The sequence below is a fragment of the Rana temporaria genome, chromosome 2 (assembly GCF_905171775.1).
Source record: "Rana temporaria chromosome 2, aRanTem1.1, whole genome shotgun sequence".
Lineage (NCBI taxonomy): Eukaryota > Metazoa > Chordata > Amphibia > Anura > Ranidae > Rana > Rana temporaria.
In genome coordinates this window covers 272607131-272631744 of record NC_053490.1, presented here as the reverse complement: position 1 = coordinate 272631744, position 24614 = coordinate 272607131, and the positions used below count along the sequence as shown (strand labels likewise).

At 44.5% G+C, this 24614-nt stretch overlaps 1 protein-coding gene across 1 annotated transcript in view; it reads right to left on the bottom strand.

Moving 5' to 3' along the window:
- Nucleotides 1–23839, bottom strand: part of RNF19B (ring finger protein 19B) — a 29372-nt gene extending 5533 nt beyond the window's left edge. The window contains exons 1-3 of the mRNA XM_040337016.1: nucleotides 23247–23839; nucleotides 13382–13587; nucleotides 3334–3478 (exon numbers count right to left, since the gene is read on the bottom strand). Coding sequence (XP_040192950.1) covers nucleotides 3334–3478; nucleotides 13382–13587; nucleotides 23247–23746 — 851 coding nt within the window. The 5' untranslated portion in view covers nucleotides 23747–23839. The remainder of the gene's footprint in view (nucleotides 1–3333; nucleotides 3479–13381; nucleotides 13588–23246) is intronic.
- Nucleotides 23840–24614: the final 775 nt, after the last annotated feature.

Below are 24614 nucleotides of genomic sequence, written 5' to 3'. Positions count from 1 at the left end.
ATTTTAGACGTATTGACTTTATAACCTGAAAGGGAGCCATAAGCAGACAGTAAGTCTTGTAAAGATGGAAGTGATAAGAGGGGATTAGTTAAGGTCAGGAGGATTTAGTCCGTGAAGAGTGAAAGTTTAAATTCAGTCTGTCGCATCTAACCTCTTTTAATGTCCGGGTGGGTGTGAATGGCCACAGCAAGGGATTCCAGACATAGGATAAAGAGAATGGGAGGGCATCCCTGCCTGGTTCCATTGGGAAAGAATACAACTGAAAGGCTGAGTTTTGGACTTGTGAAGTGGGGAGGGGGAACAGAGCCCTCAATGCATTTAGAAAGGGTCTTCAGAAGCTGTATCGAGAGAGAGTGGCAAACATATAGGGCCAACCTGTCAAAGGTCTTCTGTGCATCGAGTACGGCCAATGATATTTGTTAATTAGATCAAAAGTATGCCTAGTGTTATCCCAGTCGTGTCTAGCAGTGATGAACCTCACCTGGTCTTTATCAATTAGTTTGGGAAGGAGCTGGGTCAAACGGTTGGCTAGAATTTTCGTAAAAATGTTATAGTCAGAGTTTAAGGGAGCAATAGGCCTATAATTGTTAGAGAGAGATGGGCCCTTGCCTGGCATCGGTATAACCTTTATGAAGGAGTGTAGAAATTGGGATTGTGGGACCTTACACTGGAGAAGAGAGTTATATAGTGCCAACATGTGCGGGGCTATGATTTGGGAAAAACACGTAGGGGAGACCATCCAGCCCTGGGGATTTGTGAGAAGGGAGGTGCTTAGAGAGGTTGTAAAGACAAAAATATTTTCCTCTTAAAATAAAGTCTGACAGTAGCTGATAAAGTAAAAAGTAATGTTTTGCATTATAACTAGTTTGATACCTGTTGAAATCGAGCCGTTTTATTCACCTCCGTCACTCCTGAATCATTATTCTCACTGACTTCCTGGTTTGCGGTGCACATTCATTCTTGCTACATCACGGCCTAATGGGAACTACAGTTCCCATTAGGCTTAGCCTCCATGCCTGTGAGGGATAAGAGAGCATCTTCACACAGGGCTGTAGTCATAGGGAGGGGGTGAGCACATTCTGCTTTCCACCATGCAAAACGGCTCAGATGCTGGTGGAAAGCAAAAAGAGGAGAGACAGGAAATGGCATTTTCAAACCTGGATTACTGTATTTTGGAGGTCAAAAGGAAAAACGAGGTAAGTGATATTTAAATGCTCTAGCATACAGCAATCAATTGATCTAATAAAAAACGAACCTTTAGTGTTCCTTTAAGGACTTGTGTCTATTCTTCCAGGGAAATTGCTGCATTTAGCATTTGTAAGTTAGTGGCGGAAAATTTTGGAACCTTAAATGTGGCAAAGAAGTCATCAAAAGCTCCCTGATTAAAGTTGAAGTTGTTTTCAGGGGGTAAGGCAGTTATAAAGTTTTTGATAGAAGGTACCAAAAACTTTAGCCATAGTAAGGGTACAGTAGGTGGGCGTACCATCTGGTTGGAAAAGAAAGTCAGGAAAGGAGTGAAAGGGGCGAGGCTTTAGCCTATTAACCAGCATTCTATGAGGTTTATAATTCATTATTCATAGAATTTCTGCTTGGACCATGGGAGAGATTTAGCAATTCGATTCATACTTAAAAATTTTGAGTTGGTTCTGCAGAGAGGTTACTTCTCGGAGGCATATCAACGTGGGAGATTGTAATAGTTGTAATTCCGAAAATTTCAGTTTGCCTAATAAAGAAGGATTTCGAGGCGTGGTTGTCTTTTTTCAAGCGCAAATAGAAAAATAAAAAAGTGCACTGTCCGTTAAAAGTTATCAAACTCGAATCAATTGTGCTTCTGTGTTCCACCAGCGCTGAAATATAGAAAATAGTGGCCTCTTACCAAATCTGAGAATTAGAACCTCCCAGGTTCAGCTGTACCTTTTCTACTTTTGAGCACAGAAGCACTTTATTGGATGTCACTATTAAGGAAAACTGAGAACAGTGCACCTTTACTCAATCGGTTTGTTTTTTAAATTGTTTGGACACAATTTTTTGGGAGATTTGTTTTTGGACATTTATGTTACTGTATCACATTGGTGTCTTTGAGACATATTGCACAGTAGATTTTGAGTAATAAATAATATGGACACAAGTGCCAAATTTTATGTGGATGACACATTTGTTTCATTTATTTTTTGTTTTTATTCACCGTTACCAATTTGCAAGTTTGGGCAAGATATTTCACTACGTTGATTTAAAGCGATACTAAAAAGGTTACATTTTATTAAAACATTTTTTGAATAACAAACATGTCATACTTGCCTCCACTGTGCAGCTCGTTTTGCACAGAGTGGCCCCAAAAGAAGTTTTCTGGGGTCTCTCCGCTCCTCCACGCTTCAGATAACCCCCTATGGGAAGCGTTCTCCCAAGGGGGTTACCTTGCGGGCGCACTCCCGAGTCCTGCATTCGGCGTCCATAGCCGTCGAGTGCAGAACTCAACACTGGCATCATTGTATTTGATTGACAGCAGCGGGAGCCAATAGCTGCGCTGCTATCAATCTATCCAATGAAGACCCGAGAACCCCGTGCAAAGATCCAAGCTCTTTTGACGTGGGACTTTTCAGGGCTCAGGTAAGTAAAATGGGGGGCTGGCAACTGTCAGATGTTTTTTCACCTTAATGCATAGGATGCATTAAGGTGAAAGAACATGAGGGTTTACAACCCCTTTAACCATCACTGTGGACAGAATCTTTTATAAAAAATAAAAACAGGGTTTACAACCCCTTTAATTTATAGAAAAAATAATTAGTTATGCAATTCCAAGGAATCACAATCACATCCCAGCAAAATTTGGAAATGTGTAGGAGAAAAAAGCCCCTGGGATGGTACGGATTGTAATAGGATGGAATTGTCAAAAAGTATATAAAAATAGAAAAGTTCATTTGGTATAAATCATGATAGTCACAATATACAAAAAAATTTAAAAAACTCATTTAAAACAAAGGAATTGTCATACAAAGTGAATTCACCAATATACAGAAATCCACACCCGAATGTTGACAAATAAATCAAGACAAGCCGGGGTTTTATCCACCCTTGCTTGTCTTGATTTGTCAGCATTCTGGTGTGGATTTCTGTATATTGGTGAATTCACTTTGTATGACAATTCCTTTGTTTTAAATGGATTTTTTTGTATATTGTGACTATCATGATTTATACCAAATAAACTTTTCTATTTTTATATACTTTTTGACAATTCCATCCTATTATTACAATCCGTACCATCCCAGGGGCTTTTTTCTCCTACAAACTTACAACCCCTTTAAGGCCCAAGCAAGGCATACATCTTAGACTTACCTGAGGTAATGGAGGTCAGAGATTTCCTTCATACACAGCCAGCAGAATTCACAGCCACACACAGCACAGGTCATGTGATTACAGCTCCCATCATTCATCTTGATAATGTAAGCACTGCACCGAGGGCAGGATTTCATATCATCAGCTGGAGAAAAATAAAAGTACTTTTTAGATCTCCATGTCACATTAAACTTGTTCAACATAGAATTATTTAGACTATGCTCTTTAAACTTATTGGAATCTGGAAGCCCTATTAACAAGGGGGCCCCCAGATCCAGCCCCCCCCCCATGTGCCAAAAAGCAAGAACAACAGGAGACGGTTGTGTAGCACACCCAGTGCTGCACTATGGGCACTGATGAGGCAGCATCTGTATTCTGCACCGATGGGCACCGAGGCTGCACTGATATGCTTTATGTTAATATTGTTAACAGTTTTGTTAATATTTATTTTTGGAACAAAATTCTGCATAAAACATTTAACAGTGTAATTTCATGAGATAATTTACGAGGACATGTTTAGGGGCGGGACAGGGTAGAGGTTGGGTGGGGCAAAGAATTCATCATAGCCGCTTGGTTACAGGCTGGTACCTTTAGGTGATTAGACGCTGGCAAAGCTTTTCAGGACATGCCCACTGGGCACCTCCTCTATAACCCTATCCCACTCTGAGCCCTCAGTTTTGTAGAAAGCAATGCAGGGTAACCAAGGCATGCAAGGGACAGTAGCCTGTGTCTTATGCTAATCATACAGTACAAGACACAAAGTAGTCATAGACCCAGGGACATCTAACAGTGAATGAGAAGTGTGGGCAACAACTAGGCAAACATTACGGACCCAACAAGAACTTTAGAGTACTGCCCCAAGAACCTTGCCGCCGGAAACTGCATCAGCAGAAGCAGATTGGACACCCACATGGTAAAAACTTTGAAAAAGTATGAACAGAGAACCAGGTAGTGGCTTTACCAAGCAAGGTTCCAAGGCCTGATGGTGAAATGGCCAGGAAACTGCCAACAATCTGGGGGAATGGGCATATAAAAAGCGCAGGAGATTTGTCCTCAAGAGTGCAGGCTCTAGTGATCAGATTTGTTATCCATCTCACAATTGTGGACTTGGAAGCAAGGTGTCCTCTGCGAGGTCCTGAGGGCAGGACAAAATAGGTAATCCATCTGTCTGGCTGAGGCTGTAGCTTTGAGGTAGATTAATGGCTCTAGCTATGTCCGGGCAATGGAGAGAGAGTTCCATTGAATGCACTGTAGCAGGGCATAGGGGTGGCAGGATTATGTCCTCATTGAGGAGGAAGACCGATGCCACCTCGGGAAGAAAGGATGGTCTTGGGCATACATGAAATACAACAGCTCCTTACAAGCGAGAACCATCAACTCAGACACATCTGACAAACGCAGGAGAGGTCATGTAAAAGAATATCCCTGATGGGTTCAAAAAGGTGGTCTCTGGATAGTACAAACATTCAAGGTAGGAGCCCAAAGAAGCAAAGGTTGCTGCAAAAGGGGGAGGGGGGCATTTGACACAAGATACAGTGATAATAAACACTTTAGAAGGAAGAGGCAAAGCCAAAAGTCTTTGAAAAAAATAAATAAAAAAAAAAGGTAGAAACCTGTCGTTGTGTTTAAGGCCAAGTTCTGGTTAAGACCTGATGATAGCAGGAAAGCCAGAATGTGAGAGAGTAATCTGGGAGATTGAAGTGCCTGTGTTCACACCAGGATTTCTAGATACAGTAGCAGACCATCCTAGAAGTGTCTTTTCTTACTTTCAGCAAGGTAGGAATAAGACTCAGACTATGGCTTTAACAGCCATGCCCTTAAGGCCAGAAACAGCATGAAATTAACGAGCCCTGAAACAACAGATATCTCCTGTTGGGGAGAGGACAGGGGTTGTTTGCTATAAGTCTTAGTAAGTGTGTACCAGTTTAGTGCAATGAGAATCGCAGTCTTCCTCTAAAGCCAGCACAAAAAGATTCTTGGTCTGGGCCAACAGTCGGAAATTTGTTGTTGAAACTGGAGATCCTGGAATACAGGGTAATGTTGGTCGTTCATTACCCTAGTTCAGGTAGTTGCAGCTAAATAAACTGAAAGAGTAGCAAAAGCCTTCAGAATGGGGCTCGACAAACGACAAATTTCATCCTGGCACCAGGGCTGCCACCCAAATGCTCCACACACCCTGCACGTGCCCCCATCTGCTATGTATTCTGGGCTGCGCTTGCCCATCTGCAGGCCAAGGACCCACATAGAGGGTGCTGCCGGGGGGAGGGAAAAGAGCAAACACAGGTCTGCTCCAATCCCATTCTTGTCGTTAACCTGTAAGTGATGTGTGACGTCTCTTATGGGTCCCCGTTGACAGTTATTTAAAATTGTAAAACAATTAAGTTACACCAGAGCACATTTTTTTTTCACAACGCTAAACTGATGACCTATAAGGGGCCTTTAAAGCATCTCCTATGGGAAATATAGGTAGTGAAGTTTGTCGCCATTTCACAGGCTCACGCAAATTTAAGGTTTGACCATTTACTCGGTGCAACCTCAGCTTTTATATTTTACCAAAAAATTGGTTAATTTATTGCATTTTTGTGCCCCCTAAAATTAACATTACATTTTTTGCAGGAATATCGCACGACATAAAAAAAATTGAATTACATTATTTTATTCTCTAGGGTGTCTGCTTTCAGAAAATATGTATGTGGGAGTTTTATGTAACCTTCAGGTCTAAATTTTTTTTTTTTTTGCACAGGTTTAAAAAATAATAACACAAAAAGGACTGCCATCGAAAAGGGTTAAGGATGAGTTCACATGTGCAACATGTTGCATGTTTTACCCATAAGCTTTGTTAGTTAAAAAAAAACCTGGCTCCTAACTATTTTAGCTGGCCCCTAGATTCAAAGCAAGTTTATCAAGTCCTGCTTTAGAAGTATCCCAAACCTATCTGCAGAACCTTTGAACGAAGGAACATCTTCAATAGGTACAATGAGATGTTGAAGACTGAGATGGCAGGATCAACTACAGGAATTAACCCACTGTTAAGTGAACTTTTTCTACTGGCTAGGTTAGGGCAAAGCTTTGGGGAGGAGGCAATAATTGGGGTGAATGTGCACTTCATGAATGGGGAAGGTTTTTGAGGGTTTTACAGGTCTCTCTATACTCAAAAAGGCATGGTGAGATGAAGAATTAAGCCGCAGGTGGCAGTGAGATTTTCCACACTAACAGCCATGTTTCGTGAAGCTCCCTTTTCAATTATACAGAAATCTGGGGAAGAAAACTCTTCTGCAGCTTCCACCAATACTGGCTCATTCCCTTCTGCGGCTGCTTCATCCAGGGGCGGCATATCGGGATGCGACTCGAGAAATGAAAACAGAAGGGGCATGTGGCATTTTTTATCTGTAGATATTGATAGCTGTATTAAAGCAGTTATTCGTCAGAGAAATTGTGACACAGAAGCAGAATTCTGCTTTTGTCAGGTAGGCCGCTTGTTGCATGTCTGAAATGGAGCAAGAATCAAATTCAGAGACCAGTGTCAGAGTTGCTACTGCTCTGGTACAAGGAGCAAATCGTCACTCTGAGGTTGATTATTTAAAAAAAAATACTAGCTTACTTTAACAAACAAACATCTTCTACTTACCTGGCTCTGTGCAATGGTTTTGCACAGAGCAGCCTTGATCATATTTTTGGGTCTCCTGTCATCATTCCTGGCTCCTCCCCACTGCCCCCCCAAATAGCAAGCCTTGAGCTCCCGAGCCACACTTCTGTGAATTGACATTGTCGAGTCACACAGAGCGTGGCTATGCCCCGCCCCCCCAACTCTATCTCGTCACTGGCTGTGCTGTACAGCATCAAGAGCCAATGGCTCCGGCTGAGAAGAGACCCGGGAAAGCCGCTGCTCTCATGCAAATCGCTGGATCAAGATGGGGCTCAAGTAAGTAAAAGGAGGTGCTGCACCCAGAATGAATTAAGGTAAAAAACCCTATGCCTTTAGAACCACTTTAAAGCTGACCTTCAGCAGAGAAAATTTCACTTAGTTTTCTCATGGCTCCCTTTCACCTGGTATTTGCTATAGTCACAGAGGGAGGAAATTCACCTGTGGGGTACTCGTGAAGAAGGATGCAGGATATAGGGCAAGCATGTCCAGAAGAAGAATGTAACAACCTGGGTGTAGATTGTCCTGTAGTGAATGCGCATGGTGAAACGGCAGAAAGTACCATCTGAAGGCCATATAAGGGCTCTAGGTGCAAGTTGCAGTAAAATGTGTAACCTGTAGTGTGATATAACACCTAGTCATCCACCTGTTCTGAGTGGTTGAATTTTAGTGCCAAATTTGAAACGTTTATACAATTCAAATATTGCCCGGGTCTTTAACCACTTAAGCCCCGGACCAAAATGCAAGTAAAAGACCAGGCCCCTTTTTGCGATTCGGCACCGGGTCGCTTTAACTGACAATTGCGCGGTCGTGCGACGTGGCTCCCAAACAAAATTGGCGTCCTTTTTTCCCCACAAATAAAGTTTTCTTTTGGTGGTATTTGATCACCTCTGCGGTTTTTATTTTTTGCGCTATAAACAAAAATAGAGCGACAATTTTGAAAAAAATTCAATATTTTACACTTTTTGCTATAATAAATATCCCCCAAAAACATATAAAAATTTTTTTTTCCTCAGTTAAGGCCGCTACGTATTCTTCTACCTATTTTTGGTAAAAAAAAAATCGCAATAAGCGTTTATCGATTGGTTTGCGCAAAATTTATAGCGTTTACAAAATAGGGGATAGTTTTATTGCATTTTTATTAATTGTTTTTTTCTTACTACTAATGGCGGCGATCAGCGATTTTTCGTGACTGCGACATTATGGCGGACACTTCGCACAATTTTACACATTTTTGGGACCATTGTCATTTTCACAGCAAAAAATGCATTTAAAATGCATTCTTTATTGTGGAAATGACAGTTGCAGTTTGGGAGTTAACCACAGGGGGAGCGCTGAAGGGGTTATGTTTCACCTAGTGTGTGTTTACTACTGTAGGGGGTTGTGGCTGTAGGAGTGACGTCATCGATTGTGTCTCCCTATAAAGGGGATGACACGATCGATGCAGCCGCCACAGTGAAGCACGGGGAAGCCGTGTTTACACGCGGCTCTCCCGTTCTTCAGTTCCGGGGACCGATCGCAGGACCCCAGCGGCGATTGGGTCCCGCAGCTTCGGACCGGGTCGCGGCCACGGCTGGGTAGATGGACAGGACATGCCGGTACGTCCATCTGCCCAGCCGTGCCATTCTGCTGACGTATATGTACAGGCGGCGGTCCTTAAGTGGTTAAATGCATTCTTTTTTTGTGAAAATGACAGTTGCGGTTTGGGAGTTAACCACTAGGGGGCGCTGTTGGGGTTATGTGTTCCCTGAAGTGTGTTTACAACTGTAGGGGGGTGTGGCTGTAGGATTGACGTCATCGATTGCGTCTCCCTGGAGCTTCGGACCGGGTCGCGGGAGTGCGCCCGCGACCCACGGCTGGGTACATGTACAGGACGTACATCTGCCCAGCCGTGCCATTCTGCCGACGTATATGTGGAGGAGTCGGTCCTTAAGTGGTCAGAATCATACAGAGTGACCATGTTTTCCCCCCCATTAACATTTCTGGACTGTATATAAAGTCACAGTGGGCCTACCCCTGAAAGGGGTCCTCAGAGACTGAGTTTCATAGGGATGGACCCAGACCTGTATAGCAAGCACCCTGTGGATGACTACACACACTGTACTAAGTGCCAAGGTAAGTGCTTGTGTAGGATCCAGTGAAATATTACAGGCCATCATCACAGCATGGCGTCTCCCAATGTTTTACAGAGGTTGAGCCAAGTTTTGTCAAGAGTGATTCCTCTGAAAGAAAAGGAGGTCCATCTCTAGCACAAAACTGAGAACTCACAGAGTAAGGTAGCGTTATAGAGAAGGTGTCCAGTCCACAAAAGTTTTACCAGTGGCCAATCACTTGAATGTAGTAGCCTAAAACCCAGGGTTTATTAATACTTTGCCTGTGTCCTGCACTGTACGATTAAGACAAATGCTGGCCATACACTATACGAAAAACAAACGATAAATTGAAAAGTTAATGTGTTTTCCATCCGAACTGTCGGCACTAGGTATTTGTAAAAAAAACAAAAAAAAACAAAAAAAAAAAACACCACGACAAAAAAATTATTTATGTCCACTGAATGATTTATTGGTCATTATATGATGGCACCATCGTTTGCGCTCACGGCCGAATGTTCGTTTTTCGAAAAATGGGCCGATTTTTCATATAGTGTATGGCCGGCGTAAGGTTTTCAAGATCAATAAAATGAATAGGAGTGTGCCAGAAATTATTGAATTCAACTATGTAATAATATCTGATTTAAAATTCTGACCTCAAATGCACTTTAAAGGATAGGTTCAACTTTAGGAGCATGTTAAACCCTTAAGCCTAGTACACACGGGGAAACCAGCCGACATTCGGACCTTTGTGTATGGCAGCTGGTTCGACAGGGGGTGGTGGGTTCCATCTTCCTGTCAGAACACAACAGCTCAGTGGGGGGAGATTGCTGTACTTACATTGGATTGTTAGTAGGGATCGACCAATATCGTTTTTTTTGGTGCCAATAAGATACCGATATTTTGGCCACCTCTCCTGCCGAAAGCTGATATTTTTGTTTGATATTTTGTACATTAACCACTTCAAAACCAGGCACTTTTGCCATTCCTGCCCAGGACAATTTTCAGCACCGTCACACTTTGAATGACAATTGCACGGTCATGCTACACTGTACCCAAACTAAATTTTTATCATTTTCTTCCCACATAAAGACCTTTATTTTGGTGGCATTTGATCACCTCTGTTTTTTGCTAAACAAACTAAAAAAAAATTATTGTTTTTTGTCATAACATTTTGTTTTCCCCCCTCACTGATGGGCACTGATGAGGCGGCACTGATATGTAGAATTGATGGGCACCACTGATGAGGTACTGATTACTGACAGGTGTTACTGCTGGACACTGATTGGCACTGGCACACTTTATTGTTGGGACACTGCTGGGCACCGATTGGCAGGTGAATGGCACAACTGAGGGGGCGGTGCTGATCATCAGCACAAACCCCCCACCCCCCCCCCCCCTTCTGACAGGGAGAGCCACCGTTCGGCTCTCCCTGTCAGCTCGAACCGAGAAATGCCATTTACCGGCACTCCCTGGTTCACACGATGATCAGCTGTGATTGGTCACAGCTGATCACGTGGTAAGAAGCCTTTGACAGAGGCTTCATATCACGATGTGTCAGACTGACACGCAGCGATCACTGCACGCCGGCATTTTATCCTGTTGGACGTCATATGATGCCCAGTCAGGATAAAATAACCACTTCCCGGCCGTCATTCTGCATACGGCGGGCGGCAAGTGGTTAAAAAATATATATATATATATATATTTTTTTTTTTTTACACTGTCATTTTACATTTTTATGTTTGTAACCACTGTTATTGCTGTCACAAGAAATGTAAACATCCCTTGTGACAGTAATAGCCATTGATAGGTATGGAGTTCAAAGTATTCAAAATGTCAAGATCTGCATTTTTGAATACTTTATTTTTTAAAACTGGCGCCTTTAAGATCGACCGGGAAGTGATGTCATGACATCGCTTTCCGAATTACTAGAGCCAAGACTCGAAACAAAGCATCGGCTTTGTTCGCGTCTTTGGCCAGCAGGTGGACGTGCCGGCTTGTTGCTCGAGCCTCCCGGTGGGACGGGAGAGCCTGGGCGAACTGCGGCAGGAGGAGACGTCCCCTCCCGTTGCTTGTAATAACAGCCGAGCGGCATCGGTTGTCATTACAACAAAGCCGACTGTCCTCTCTAAAGAGAAATACCGGGGTGATAAATGCAGCTGTGTGCATCATCCCGGTAAAACCCCTTGAAGCAATATCGGTTTAAGACCGAGACCGATTTTTCAGAAAATGCCGATATTGGGCGCCGAAAATCGATCGATCCCTAATTGTTAGTACAGCGGCTCTGACTGGAGCGGTCAGTTTTTTTTCTCTATAAATCTATTGGTGTGTACTAGGCTTTATTTAGCTCCTTTTCACATGCCCCCCCCCCCCCCCCCATCCACTGTGACAAGGGGCAGGGGTTTGTCTCCCAGCACCTGCTGTCACATATGAAATTGGTACTCCACCCACACCTGAAACATACATTCACAGGAATGGAGTGAGAAAAAAGTCCTGTCAGCCAATGCAGAAGATGTCTTGTAGTTCTCAATGAACTAAGAGTGATCTTGGAGTGCCCTTGTAGCTTATTCAGAAGCCCTGCAGTTTTCTAACTGATAGCTGGTACAGAGGTACGGGCAGAAAGCTGTAGGGCTTGTCTGCAGTCCACGATCCACTGATCACGGGTGCAATGCTCTGCAGGCTCCTGTTAGCAAAAAAAGAAAAGAAAACAAAAATAATAAAATAATGAATGTACATTTTTTTCCTGCAAAAATATGTGCATTTTTAATTTTTCACAAAGATGATCTTCGCCTTTAAATGGGTTCATTATTATTTAGTCAATTTTGGCTAGAGTTTTGCTTTAAGCAATGCAGATAGACCACCTTGGATTATACCACAAAAGAGCAGTAACAGATTTAAAAGGTAATCTCTCTGACCTCTCATCCTGTCAACATGTTCTTTGTAAGCACGTGTGCATATGGGACAACTGATTGGCCCCTAATGCTGCACCTACCCTTACACGGGGCTGCTGTACAGGGGATTACAGAGGGGTGAAATAAAAAATTGAGGCATTTACACAAGGTGCAAATAATATACATTTGTTTTTTCAAGTAGCAGTTGGCGCTACTACAGCGATAGCCGCAATCTATCAAGTCCTGTGCGTGCAGCTTCCTCTCAGCACAATGACCACCGGGTGTCAGTCGCTTGGCAACGTCATTCATAGTGTTCTCTGATTGAATGAGGTGGAGAGGAGGGTTGGTAAGATCACAAGCTCTACCTAATCAGAGAATGTATGGTTTTAATGTGTATTGCGGCAGTGCTGAGTGAACGACCAAGTGGTCAGTGTGCCGAAGGAAGCTGGTCATAGACAATCTGAGCAGGACATGGAGGATCGCAGCCATCACTGTAGTAGGGCTGACTAATAGGGTTGTCCCCGATACTAGTATCTGTACCGATGCCGAGCATTTGCTCGAGTACTTGTACTCGGGCAAATGCTCCGATGCTTCACCCGATACCTGGACAGTCAGGGTGATCAGTGCGGTGGGGGAGTTACAAGCACCGATCAGTCTGACAGCCGTTTCTCCCCCCCCCCCCCGGCTTTCAGCTGCTTTAGTGAAATCAGCAGCAATCAGTGCTTGCAACTCTCCCCGTATCCTCCAGCCTCCCTCCATTCTCCTCTATGTCCATCTCCATGCCGCTGTCCCCCTCCATTCTCCTCCGTGTCCCTCTCCATGCTGCTGACCCCCTCCATTCTCCTCCGTTGCCCACTCCACGCCCTTGATCTGCCAGGATGGAGAGCGTAGGTAGGAGCCGCTAAATCCGCCTCCTTACTGTTCCGAATGTACAGAGTCAGTGATCACCGACTCTGTCCATTCACATAACTGAAACATCGTAAACTATGTTTACAATATTTCAGTTTATGAATGGAGAGGAGCCGCTGTCTTTTAAGACCCCTGATATCTCACCAAAGCCCCCCCAACAGCGCTGATAAAAAAAAAAAAAGAATTTCAATAAATATGGTAATACATTTTTTTAAAAGCAAAATGTACTAAACACGTCACTGCCACATGGGATTAAAAAAATAAAAACACACACACACACACACACACACACACACACACAATCGGTATCGGCAAGTACTTGAAAAAAGTATAGGTACTTGTAGTCGGTCTTAAAAAAGTGGTATTGTGACAACCCTACGGACTACTACAATGATTGTCACTTTTCCCGGTGGTCCTTGAAGAGATATACATGCAAGTATACAATAAAGCTCACAACCTGGAATTCATGCATAAAATATATGTTTTAGGGTTGGCATCTTCAACAAACATACCTGAACCAGATTCCTGACCATAGCTGATCCCAGAAGGGTGCTTCCTTCGAAGGCTGAAAAATGGCGCACGCTGTTGACGTGCCATGTCACATGTCTGGTTAGGGTGCCACATTTGCTTGCAGTGGTAACAGAATTCTGTTTGGCAGCCTTCCCTTTCACAAGTAAGTCTGGGACAGCTAGCACAGCCATAGGCGATGACGGCATAACTAAAATCATAAAAACAAAACAAACGCATAAGTAAAACACATAAAATGTGGCAGGTTCTTACCATTAAGTGGTCTATAAGGATGTACAGACATATTCCATCCATTGTAATGCATAGTGACCTGTCTAGTTTTATTTTTATTTTTTTATATGAAACTAGGATTTTAAACACTGGCATCCCTTTAAAAAAGTTCTGAACGCCCAGGGGGTGGGAAGGAATGGTGATCATACGACTGATTAGCCAGCATATTGGTCACATGATCAAGAGCTGGTCAAGGAAGCTACTGATAGTTAGTCTGGACCAAGAGCTGTCCGACAGCTCGGTCTCTGTGTTGGAAGTGCGCAGTGAGTGCACACTCAGCACAGAAGCATTGACCCCTCCAAAAAAACAAAACAAACACCATTATAAATACCTTTTTCCACTTTCTTACAAGTGATCACATTCGCTCTGTCCTCAGCTGCAAAAGAGCTGGGGAAAGGAGAAGCAGCAGTACGCCAAGCTTCTCAGTGAATGGCTGTGCAGCGGGAGGGTGTTTATTGGAGAAGAGCACACCGTTGCCAGCACAGTTGGAGACCTGACTACGATGTGCTCTCCCGATTAGTGTGGTCAGTTTTTAATAGGAAAGCAAGGGGACTAGCAGAAACACCAAGGATTTCACACAAAGGAAGCAATACAAATACAATACAAACATCCGCACGCCAACATTTATAAAAAAATAAATAAATAAAAAAAAAAAAAAAAAATAAAAAAAAGAAGAAGGACATGCCGCCGCCCCCCCCCCCCAAAAAAATCATTACAGATCCTTATCCGAGCATGTAGCCTGGCAGGTCAGGAAAGGGATGAGCGAGCGCCCCTTAACTATACCAGACTGCATGCCATCAACATGGGGGGGCGGTGCTTTGATGTGGATAAGGGCCTCTTCCCAACAACCAATGCCTGGAGGTTGTCAGGGTCTGCGGGCGGGGGGGGGCTTTTCAGAATGTGGAAGCCCTTCTTTAACAAGGGGGCCCCCAGATCACATAAATGTGTATAGGTATCAGGTACATTAGTGTGACAAAAGACGAGACAGTTTTTGACAATTTCTTTATTAAATATTTCTTCTTCCTCCCCCTATCCCCCCCCCCCTCTTCTTCTTCTGGTCTCCTTCTTTCTCCTGTCTTCTTTTTTTAAAGGTATTTCTATCTCCGCCGCTGCTCCCGCCCACAACTCTCGTCCGATTTTGCATCCCGCTGATCTGTCCACGCTGATGTCAAGCATTTCTTAGATAACTATGGGGCGTGGCCATCGGATGAAGTCAGCCAGAGGCCCTGCCCCCTTTTGACTTTTCCGCCCGGGGCATGATGGTTATGATGTCATCTGATGGCCACGCCCCATAGTTATCCAAGAAATGCTTGACATTGGCACGGACAGATCAGCGGGATGCAGCATAGAAGGAGAGTCGTCGACGGAGGTAGAAGAACGGACAAAGAAGACAGGAGAAAGAAGAACACCAGAAGAAGCCCAGAGGAGGAAGAAGCAGGCAAGAAGACATTTTTAATAAAGGGCTTGTCAAAAACTGTCTATCGTCTTGTCACACTACACTACTTTTTTTGGTGAATGGGTAGGGGTATAATGTACCCAATACCCATACACACAGGGGAGGGGCGGGATATGGGTGCCCACTTTTTTAAAGGGGGGCTGCCAGATTCTGATAAGCCCCCCCCCCCTGGCAACAATCCCAGGCAACCACCGGGCAAGGGTTGACTTTTTTTTTTTTAAATCAGAAAGATGTTTATTGTTTCATAAACAAGTACAGAAAGAGAAACATTACCACTGCACAGACAAAGGGCAAGGGTTGACTTGACGGGAAGAGGTTCTTGTCCCCATCAACATGAGGGCAAGGTGCTTTGGAAAACTTCACCCCTGCTCCAAAGCACCCACCCCCCCATGTTATGGGCATGTGGTCCGGTACGGTTCATGAAAAGGGGGGGGGGGTCGCTCACGCGTCCCTTTTCTGACCTGCCAGGCTGCATGCTCAGATATGGATTTTAGGGGGATCCTACAACATTTAAAAAAAAAAATTTGGGGGTGGGGCTGGAGGTAGTTCTTTGATCCAACTCTGATCCTACTTCAGCTCACTGAAAATCACTGAGGTTGGATTAAAGTAGGATCCTTGTCCTAACCATCCAACTGGTGACATCAGACATGGTGATTACAGCAGAATTAAAAGGAATTTGTGTCACTTTGGGATTGTTTTGAATGGTCAAAGAACAAGTCGTACTATCTCAAAGTCGGAGCAAAATCTTTTCTTGTTCATTTACGTAGGATGGAAGTAGGACTGAAGTAGGACAGATGTAGCAGGGCAAAGTAGGATGATAGTCATACAACAGGCATGTGGTATCAGTGTGAACCCAGCCTTAAACCTGGAAGTCAATTTGTTTCAATGCAGAGCTGCACCAGATTTTGCACTCTCCAGTTTTAGTAAATAACACCCTAATAGACTATATTTCCAGATTGAAAACAGGTCTGAAAACTAACACCACACAGTTGCACCTTCCCAATTCTATGCTGCGAGGTTATCTGCATTTCCCTAACAAAGGGCAATTTACATTTGGACTTACAACGTTGTACTGTGGTCAGAAAGGTGTTAAAAAGATACCAGTCAACTGGAAACTGTAGATCAGTGGTTCTCAACCTCAGTCCGCAAGTAACCCATACAGACCTATTTTTTGGGAATCTCTCTTAGATAAAATAGCTGTCTAAAATACCAAGCCATGGACTCCGATTTAAAGCACCTGTGCAAGATTGGGGGTACTTGAAGACTGAGGTTGAGAACCACTGCCGTAGATCACGCAGTGCTCCAATTCAGATGTTGAGGTCAATTACTCAATAAAAACAAAGGCTCTGCCAATATCAGCACCCACAAAAAGTACAGCTATTGGGGGTCACTTATACCCAAAGTCCAGGTATGAGCTGGAATATGGTAGAACCTGCTGTTTTTAGCCAACAGGTTTTGAACACCCCAACTCTACCTCCATGATTCCCCACTATTTTACTAAAGTGCAACAAACTATGCCTGTACATTGCCTTTAAAGCATCAATTTAAAATAGTTTTCAGGGCTATTTTTTAACGTGGTCCTATACTCCAATTCATCCCAGCAATGCCGTAGGCTTATTGTTTTAGTCAGATTGAAAGACTAACAGAAAGGGCCAAAATACTTACCTTGCCTGGATAAAACACTGCTCCAAGCTACATCCATTCCAGCTTTATTTTTGGTCCTTTGCATCAACTGGGATCAGATACCTAATCTGTAGGTTATGCAAACAGTGCTGAAGGTAGCCTGGAGCAGATTTCTTTCCCCCCCAAAAAAACTTTGCATCTCAGTTCTGCGATTACAATTATCCATGCCAACAAAAATGTAATTGGAGGTTTATGTAAACAGTTGAGTATGTGTTCACTTTAGGATCTATTTTCCAAATAACCCCATGAGTTAACAAGCTACTGCTTTAGATAAATTGTAAGTACTCTCATGACAATTGTTTCTGTGGAGCAGTTGTCAAAGCTGAGCTCTCCCAAATGGCAACAACATTCGACTGTATTTATGTATCTGTTTATTCTGTGTTTAGGGCCAAAGGGAGAAAGGTGGAGGCTTGCAGAAAGAACATTGCTCCATAAGCCACCTAGATTGTCCCTGTTTCAGAAACAACAGTACAAGGGCAAGTATAGAACATGCAGGACCCCCATGGATCAGGAGCCAACAATTTTTTAAAACCCTACAATTATTTTCTATATAAAATTTGATATTAAAAAACACCTTATAAACGCTTCTGTTCCAAGCCTGGTATCTTTTTTTCAGCCAGCGATTCCTTGTCATGTAAAAGCCATCTTAGTGGCCGATTAGCCACTAGATGGCTTTTAAAGGCACCGGGACAGGGCGTCCATTCCCGACACCTCTCCTGCGATTGGGGAGGCCAGTATGCGATCTGGTGGTGCCACTGGGTTACCATAGAGCTGGCCATAGACCAGATGGTCCCTGGCCATCTCTATGGTCTTGGAAGGCCAGAAGCGACATTGTGACTGAATTTCCAGTTCTAGCAGGTGTAAACACTGACTTTTTTTTCTGGAAAGCAGCGGTCAATTATTTATTTATTTTTTTATCTCATGCTTTCCAGGGAGAGGAAGAGAAATTTGGGGTCTTAGAGACCCCAGAAGTCTCCATATAAAGAGGACCTGTCATGCCTTATTTCTATCACAAGGGATATTTACAGTTCTTGTGATAGGAATAAAAGTGATCAAAAAATATAAAAGTGGTTAGAAAATAAAAGTGCCCCCCGTGCAGTGGCGAACGCATATGTAGGTCATGCCCGCATATGTAAATTGTGTTTGCACCGCAAATGTGAGGTATTGCCTCAAACATATAGAAAGAGCAATAGTTCCAGCGCTAAACCTCCTTTGTAACATTAAATTGGTAACCTGTACAATTTTTTTAAGTATTGCCTATGGCGATTTTTATTTTATTTTTTAAAACAAGAGAAAGCTTATGGTGATTTTTAAGTATCGTAGCTTGGCACCATTCCATGAGTATGTGCAATTTTAAAGCTTGGCATGTTAGGCATCTTTTTAATCGGCATAACATCTTTAAAGCGAAGTCCCACCCAGAAGTGGAATGTCTGCTGTCCGGATTCCCCCCCCCCCCCCCTCTCCGGTGTCACATTTGGCACCTTTAAGGAGGGAGCAGATACCTGTCTAATCCAAATATTTGCTCCCACTTTCGCAGAAAGATCGCTGCAGTATCCCCGGCGATCTACGCCATGTCTGGCACCTTCTCCACCCCCCGCTGTCTTCTGGGAGACATACAGGTCCCAGAAACCAGCAGGGACCACTCAAAACACGCGGCATGGCTCGCGCATGCGCAGTAGGGAAACAGGCTGTGAAGCCACAAGGCTTCACTTCCTGATTCCCTTACTGAAGATGCCGGCGCCTGCACCCGGGAGCCAATGGACAAGTCAGCTTCGGGTGAGGACATCGCGGGAGCCCTCAACAGGGAAGTGTCCCTATTTTAAAAGTCAACAGCGGCAGTATTTGTAGCTGCTGACTTTTAATTAAAAAAATCGGCGGAACTCCGCTTTAATATTTTACCAATAATTGTGTTTTTTTTGCATTAAAATTCATTAAAAAGTGCATTTCTCCAAAAAATGTTGCGCAAATACGGTGCGACATAAAAAAAAAATAGCATTTTACAGTAAGGGCTCATTATCAGGAGGAAGTATAAATCGGGGACCCAGAAATACAGAGAACATGGGCATCTTGGCCCTACAATTATGTCACTTTCTGATGTGGCAACAAAAACTTAATATACTATTCCTCGAACATAAAAGGGATTTTTTTTTTATTCATTTTTACTATACATGCCCTATTGAGGAGATTTACCTAAAGAGAACCTTCACTCACTATGCATCATTGCACTCCTCCATCTAAAATTTCCCCAAACTGGACAGCTCATTTTTTAAAGGTAAGAAGAAAAGAACATGGGGGTAATTATTTTTTTTTTAAACCAGTATTAAACCCAAAAATAAAAATGTAATATATTCCAGCTTATCAGCCCTTAGATGTGGTGACTGCATTAGTTTTCTTTTTTGGCCCCTTTATTTTCGTAGTGATCGAGCCAGCAACAAACGTCCTGTCCTAGGGGGGTCTTCACTTTGGATGGAGGAACAGACACCTTTGGACAGCAGCACTGAGAGTCTGGGGAGAGAGAAGTGTTAAGCCTTGTACACACGATCAGATTTCCATCCGACAAATCTGTGGATTTTTGTCCAAAGGGCGTTGGCTGTAAATTGGTCTGCATACAGGACGGCAGAATTTTTTCAGCCAACATTCACGAAACGACATGTTTTTTCTGCTCTTTAGCGCCACCCTTTGGGCAACTTCTGCTAATGTTGTCTTATGGTTAGCATTGGTTCGGAGCATGCGTGTTCGTACTTTGGATTTTAGTCCAACGGTTTTGTGTACACACATTCGGATAATTTGACGGAACACATTTGTTGTTGGACAATTTGAGAGCATGCTAGCCAACATTTGGTGTTGGAAAATCAGACAACAATTGTCCGATGGAGCATACAGACAGTCGGATTATCCGACAAAACACGTCCATCACACAATTGTTGTTGGAATATCTGATCGTATGTACGGGCCTATAGTATAGAAGATTTACATGAACTCCAGCTTACACTTCATAAAAAGAGTTACAGCAACAGTTTTTCCCTTTAGGGATAAAGGTTTTATATTGATGAATAAAATCTGATCATTTTGGGCACCCCTGTCAGGGGTAAATTGTTAGTCTCCACCCTCTAACTGTCATTTTTGCTGAACTATTTGGTCTGTTAACGGAAGTAAAAAAAAAAAAATATATAACAGACTTACTGGTAGGCTTACCGGGTAAAAATAAAAAGGAAAGAAGAAAAGAAAACAAATGCAGCCACCACATAGAACAAAAATTGATAAGCTACAATGTAATACAAAAATACATTTTTGTTTTTATTACAGCTTGAAAGTGGATATTTACCCAGTAAGGCGACTGGCCTCAGATGATACACAGGGATGACTAAAATCCTCCTACACAAGTTGTACCTTTTTAACAGCAGTCCTATACATCAATTCAAAGTCCAGACTTTATGCAGCTTGTCTGAGCTGTCAGAAATCAGGGGGTGGGGACCTGAAGTGACACACTGAAGATCTCAGTGAGAGCTGATTGGAGGGAAGGGACACACCCCCTTCACACAACACAACAGCTCAGGCTGTCATTTACAGACTGTGTGCTGGAGATCCCACCTTGGCGTCAAGAAAATTGGTCAGAAGGGACTCATGCTGATAGAGGAACAAGGGAGCAGAAAGAAAAATGGACACTTAGTGCTTTGGATTGAGAAAAGTACACACTATGAGGGATAGGCTTTGTTCCTATTTCATAGCTGAGGTTTACAACCACCTAGTTCTTGCCTTGATGACAGAATAGGAAGTGAAAGAAAATGTTCCAAAGCAGGGCAATTCCCCTCTTGGAGCCCGTTTTCATTTGTAGCAGGTCAGTAAAAATAAGGAATTAAGCAGTAACTCTCTTATAGCCCAACTTAAAGTGGAGGTTCACCCAAAAAATAATTTTTTAACATTACATTCGGCCGAGTTGTCCTAATGACAATCGGCTGTGTTTTTTTATTTTATCCCCATACATACCTTATTTTCACCGCCGCTTCCGGGTATGTCTTCTGCGGGACTGGGCGTTCCTAATTGATTGACAGGCTTCCGACCGCCGCATACAGCGCGTCACGAGTTGCCGAAAGAAGCCGAACGGCGGTGCGCAGGCGCCGTATAGAGCCGCACTGACGTTCGGCTTCTTTCGGCAACTTGTGACGCGCTGTATGCGACGCTCGGAAGCCTGTCAATCAATTAGGAACGACCAGTCCCGCAGAAGACATACCCGGAAGCGGCGGTGAAAATACGGTAAGTACGGAAAAAAAAAAAAACAGCCGATTGTCATTAGGACAACTCGGCTGAATGTAATGTTAAAAATTTATTTTTGGATGAACCCTCGCTTTAATGGATTTAAAAAAAATACATCCTTGTAGTGAGCCCCAGCAATGACAGCTGTCACTGAGCACGTGTCCCTATTGGAAGATCTCCCCTCTCTTCAATGCCAACATTTAGGCTGGGTTTACACTTATGTGAATTGGATGTTTTGCCGCATCCAATTCGCATTACAGGAGATTGTGATTCTCTATGGAGCCGGTTCAGAAATCTCTGTTGCGGCTTGCATGGGAACGCTGTGCATCTTTGCCTGAAATGGAGACCGGGAACGCACCAGACCCCTTCTGCGAGCTGCATTCATTAAATGTGTGTGAACCCAGCCTTAGGCTGTTTTTACACTGGTGGAGTCCGCCAGTGAACCCCCCCAGCAAGGGATCTCTCTGCTGATCCCCGCTGAGCAGGAATGTGACAGGTCAGTGTCCGCTGTACAGAAAAGACACAGCTCGCTGTTTTCTAAGGCCTCTTTCACATGGGCACGTTTGATAGACTCTGCTTCCTCATCAGGGGATCGCTTCGCTAATCCCCGCTGAGCAGGCAGATGACAGGTCAGTGTCCGCTGTACAGAAAGGACACAGCTCGCTGTTTTCTAAGGCCTCTTTCACATGGGCACGTTTGATGGACTCCGCTTCCTCATCAGGGGATCGCTTCGCTAATCACCGCTGAGCAGGCAGATGACAGGTCAGTGTCCGCTGTACAGAAAAGACACAGCTCGCTGTTTTCTAAGGCCTCTTTCACATGGGCACGTTTGATGGACTCCGCTTCCTCATCAGGGGATCGCTTCACTGATCCCCGCTGAGCAGGCATGTGACAGGTCAGTGTCCACTGTACAGAAAGGACACAGCTCGCTGTTTCCTAAGGCCTTTTTCACATGGGCACATTTTATGGATTCTGCTTCCTCATCAGGGGATCGCTTCGCTGATCCCCACTGAGCAGGCATGTGACAGGTCAGTGTCCGCTGTACAGAAAGGACACAGCTCGCTGTTTTCTAAGGCCTCTTTCACATGGGCACGTTTGTTGACTCTGCTTCCTCATCAGGGGATCGCTTCACTGATCCCCGCTGAGCAGGCATGTGACAGGTCAGTGTCCGCTGTACAGAAAGGACACAGCTCGCTGTTTCCTAAGGCCTTTTTCACATGGGCACATTTTATGGATTCTGCTTCCTCATCAGGGGATCGCTTCGCTGATCCCCACTGAGCAGGCATGTGACAGGTCAGTGTCCGCTGTACAGAAAGGACACAGCTCGCTGTTTTCTAAGGCCTCTTTCACATGGGCACGTTTGATGGACTCCGCTTCCTCATCAGGGGATCGCTTCACTGATCCCCGCTGAGCAGGCATGTGACAGGTCAGTGTCCGCTGTACAGAAAGGACACAGCTCGCTGTTTCCTAAGGCCTTTTTCACATGGGCACATTTTATGGATTCTGCTTCCTCATCAGGGGATCGCTTCGCTGATCCCCACTGAGCAGGCATGTGACAGGTCAGTGTCCGCTGTACAGAAAAGACACAGCTCGCTGTTTTCTAAGGCCTCTTTCACATGGGCACGTTTGATGGACTCTGCTTCCTCATCAGGGGATCGCTTCACTGATCCGGCAGATAACAGATCCTCTCACCTTGCAGAGAGGAGACAGGCACAGTCCTGTTCTGCTCTATTGGGAAATTGGATGAAAACGGAACCGCCTGTCCGTTTCCATCCAATCTGTCAGACGGATGGAAAATAGGACCACCATCCGTCTGGATTCGGCGGATAGAATCAGATGTTAGCAGACATGTCACCACTGGCATCTGCTGCTTCATAGGGGTGAATGGAGGCTCTGATTGGGTCCGCCTCATAAACTGACAGGTGGACCAGATCGGACAGACTGTATGGAAATATAGTCTGTCTGTTTCCATCCGACTATCATTCAGGATCCCCATCTGTCTGTTTTTAGCGGACATCCACCGCTCCATTAAGAGCAATAGATGGTCTGACAGGTGGTCCCTCAGGTGTTCCCACCATGTGAAAGGAGCCTTAGGGTTCTCCCTCACTTCCAGACCCAGTTGGATACCAATGATAATGTGACAGGTGGGAAGTCCTGGGCACTTAGTACACACAATGTCTTCTCACCCGCAGTCCGGGGCCGGGCACCACCTGCAGTCCGGGTCGGCGGCCAGGCAGCGGCGCAGTAGGAACTCCTCATACTTGCGGGTGAGTTGGGGATCCCTCAGGATGGCACGGACATGTTGAGGACTGAGGCGCTCGGCACATTCAGGACAGCGGAGGTTCACTCGGCTCTCGGTAATCTCGATCCTCAGGTACTGGCGGAGGCAGCGTAGGCAGGAGCGGTGTCGGCAGCTCAGCAGTTCGGGAAGCTCTTCGGGCGGCTGACGGACCAGACATAGTGGACATTCTAAGAGCGAGTCCTTGTCGCCGGGGGAGGAGGGCGGCGGGGGAACCGGGGCCGGTACTACGGGAGGAGGAGGGGGTGGTGGTGACGGAGGAGGGGATGGGATGGATGGCTCTGGCACTGAGCGGGTTCTTCCAGGGAACACATTGGGGAGGGAAAGGAGAAGCCGGCGACGTCGGGCCCCAGGGCAAGGAGGGGGCTCCGCGGAGCCTTCAGTCATCTTACGAACCCCGACACTTCAAACCAGGAAGTGATCAGAGTCCAAGTCCACACTGCGCAGGCGCCTGATCTACAGCTCTACACTTCTCCCACCCTAGTGACAGGACTGCACATGCGCAAATGGAATCTATCTCCAAGCAGCTATACGTCAGGAGGACGTGCACCAGGGACCACGCCTCAGTCACGGCCGCGCCCATGCGCAGATGTGATCTAGAACACTTTCTGTTTGCTGGCGGTAGCTCTTTTACTTATCATGTGACAGCGACATGAATTGACAGCTTTCTACAGCTGCATAGCTCCCAACTGTCCCTCATTTGCCTCTCAGTTTTTTTAGTGATCGATATAATTGTAAATAAAATGCACTTTTTATCTTTTAAAAAAAAAATTCCCACTGCAAGATTTTCATCCAATTTTTAAATGATTGCATTTGTAAATTTCAAAAGAAAGTATAAAAGAATAGCAGTGGTTAAAAAAAAATGCACTTGTGGGTTTAAAGCAGGAGCAAACCAAAGTTGAAGTCAAATACAAATTCTCCTGCAAGGCAATGTCATAATGTGCTAGTATGCATTGCATACTAGCACATTATGAGAGATTTACCTTAAAATTAATCGTGTACTGTCACCACTGACAGGGCTTCCGACTTCACCCAGTCTTTCTTACGTGACCTCCAGCTACATGAGTAGCCTGGGGTGCGATGACTTCGCTTCCACGCACGAGCCATCATTTAGAACACGGGCTCTGAAGGTCCAGTACAGTATGCCAAACCATCAGAGCACATGCGCCGGTGACGTCACCAGCTGCACGCACTCTGAATATCTCCTAAACAGTACAAGTTTAGGAGATATTCACAGTACCTACAGGCAAGCTTT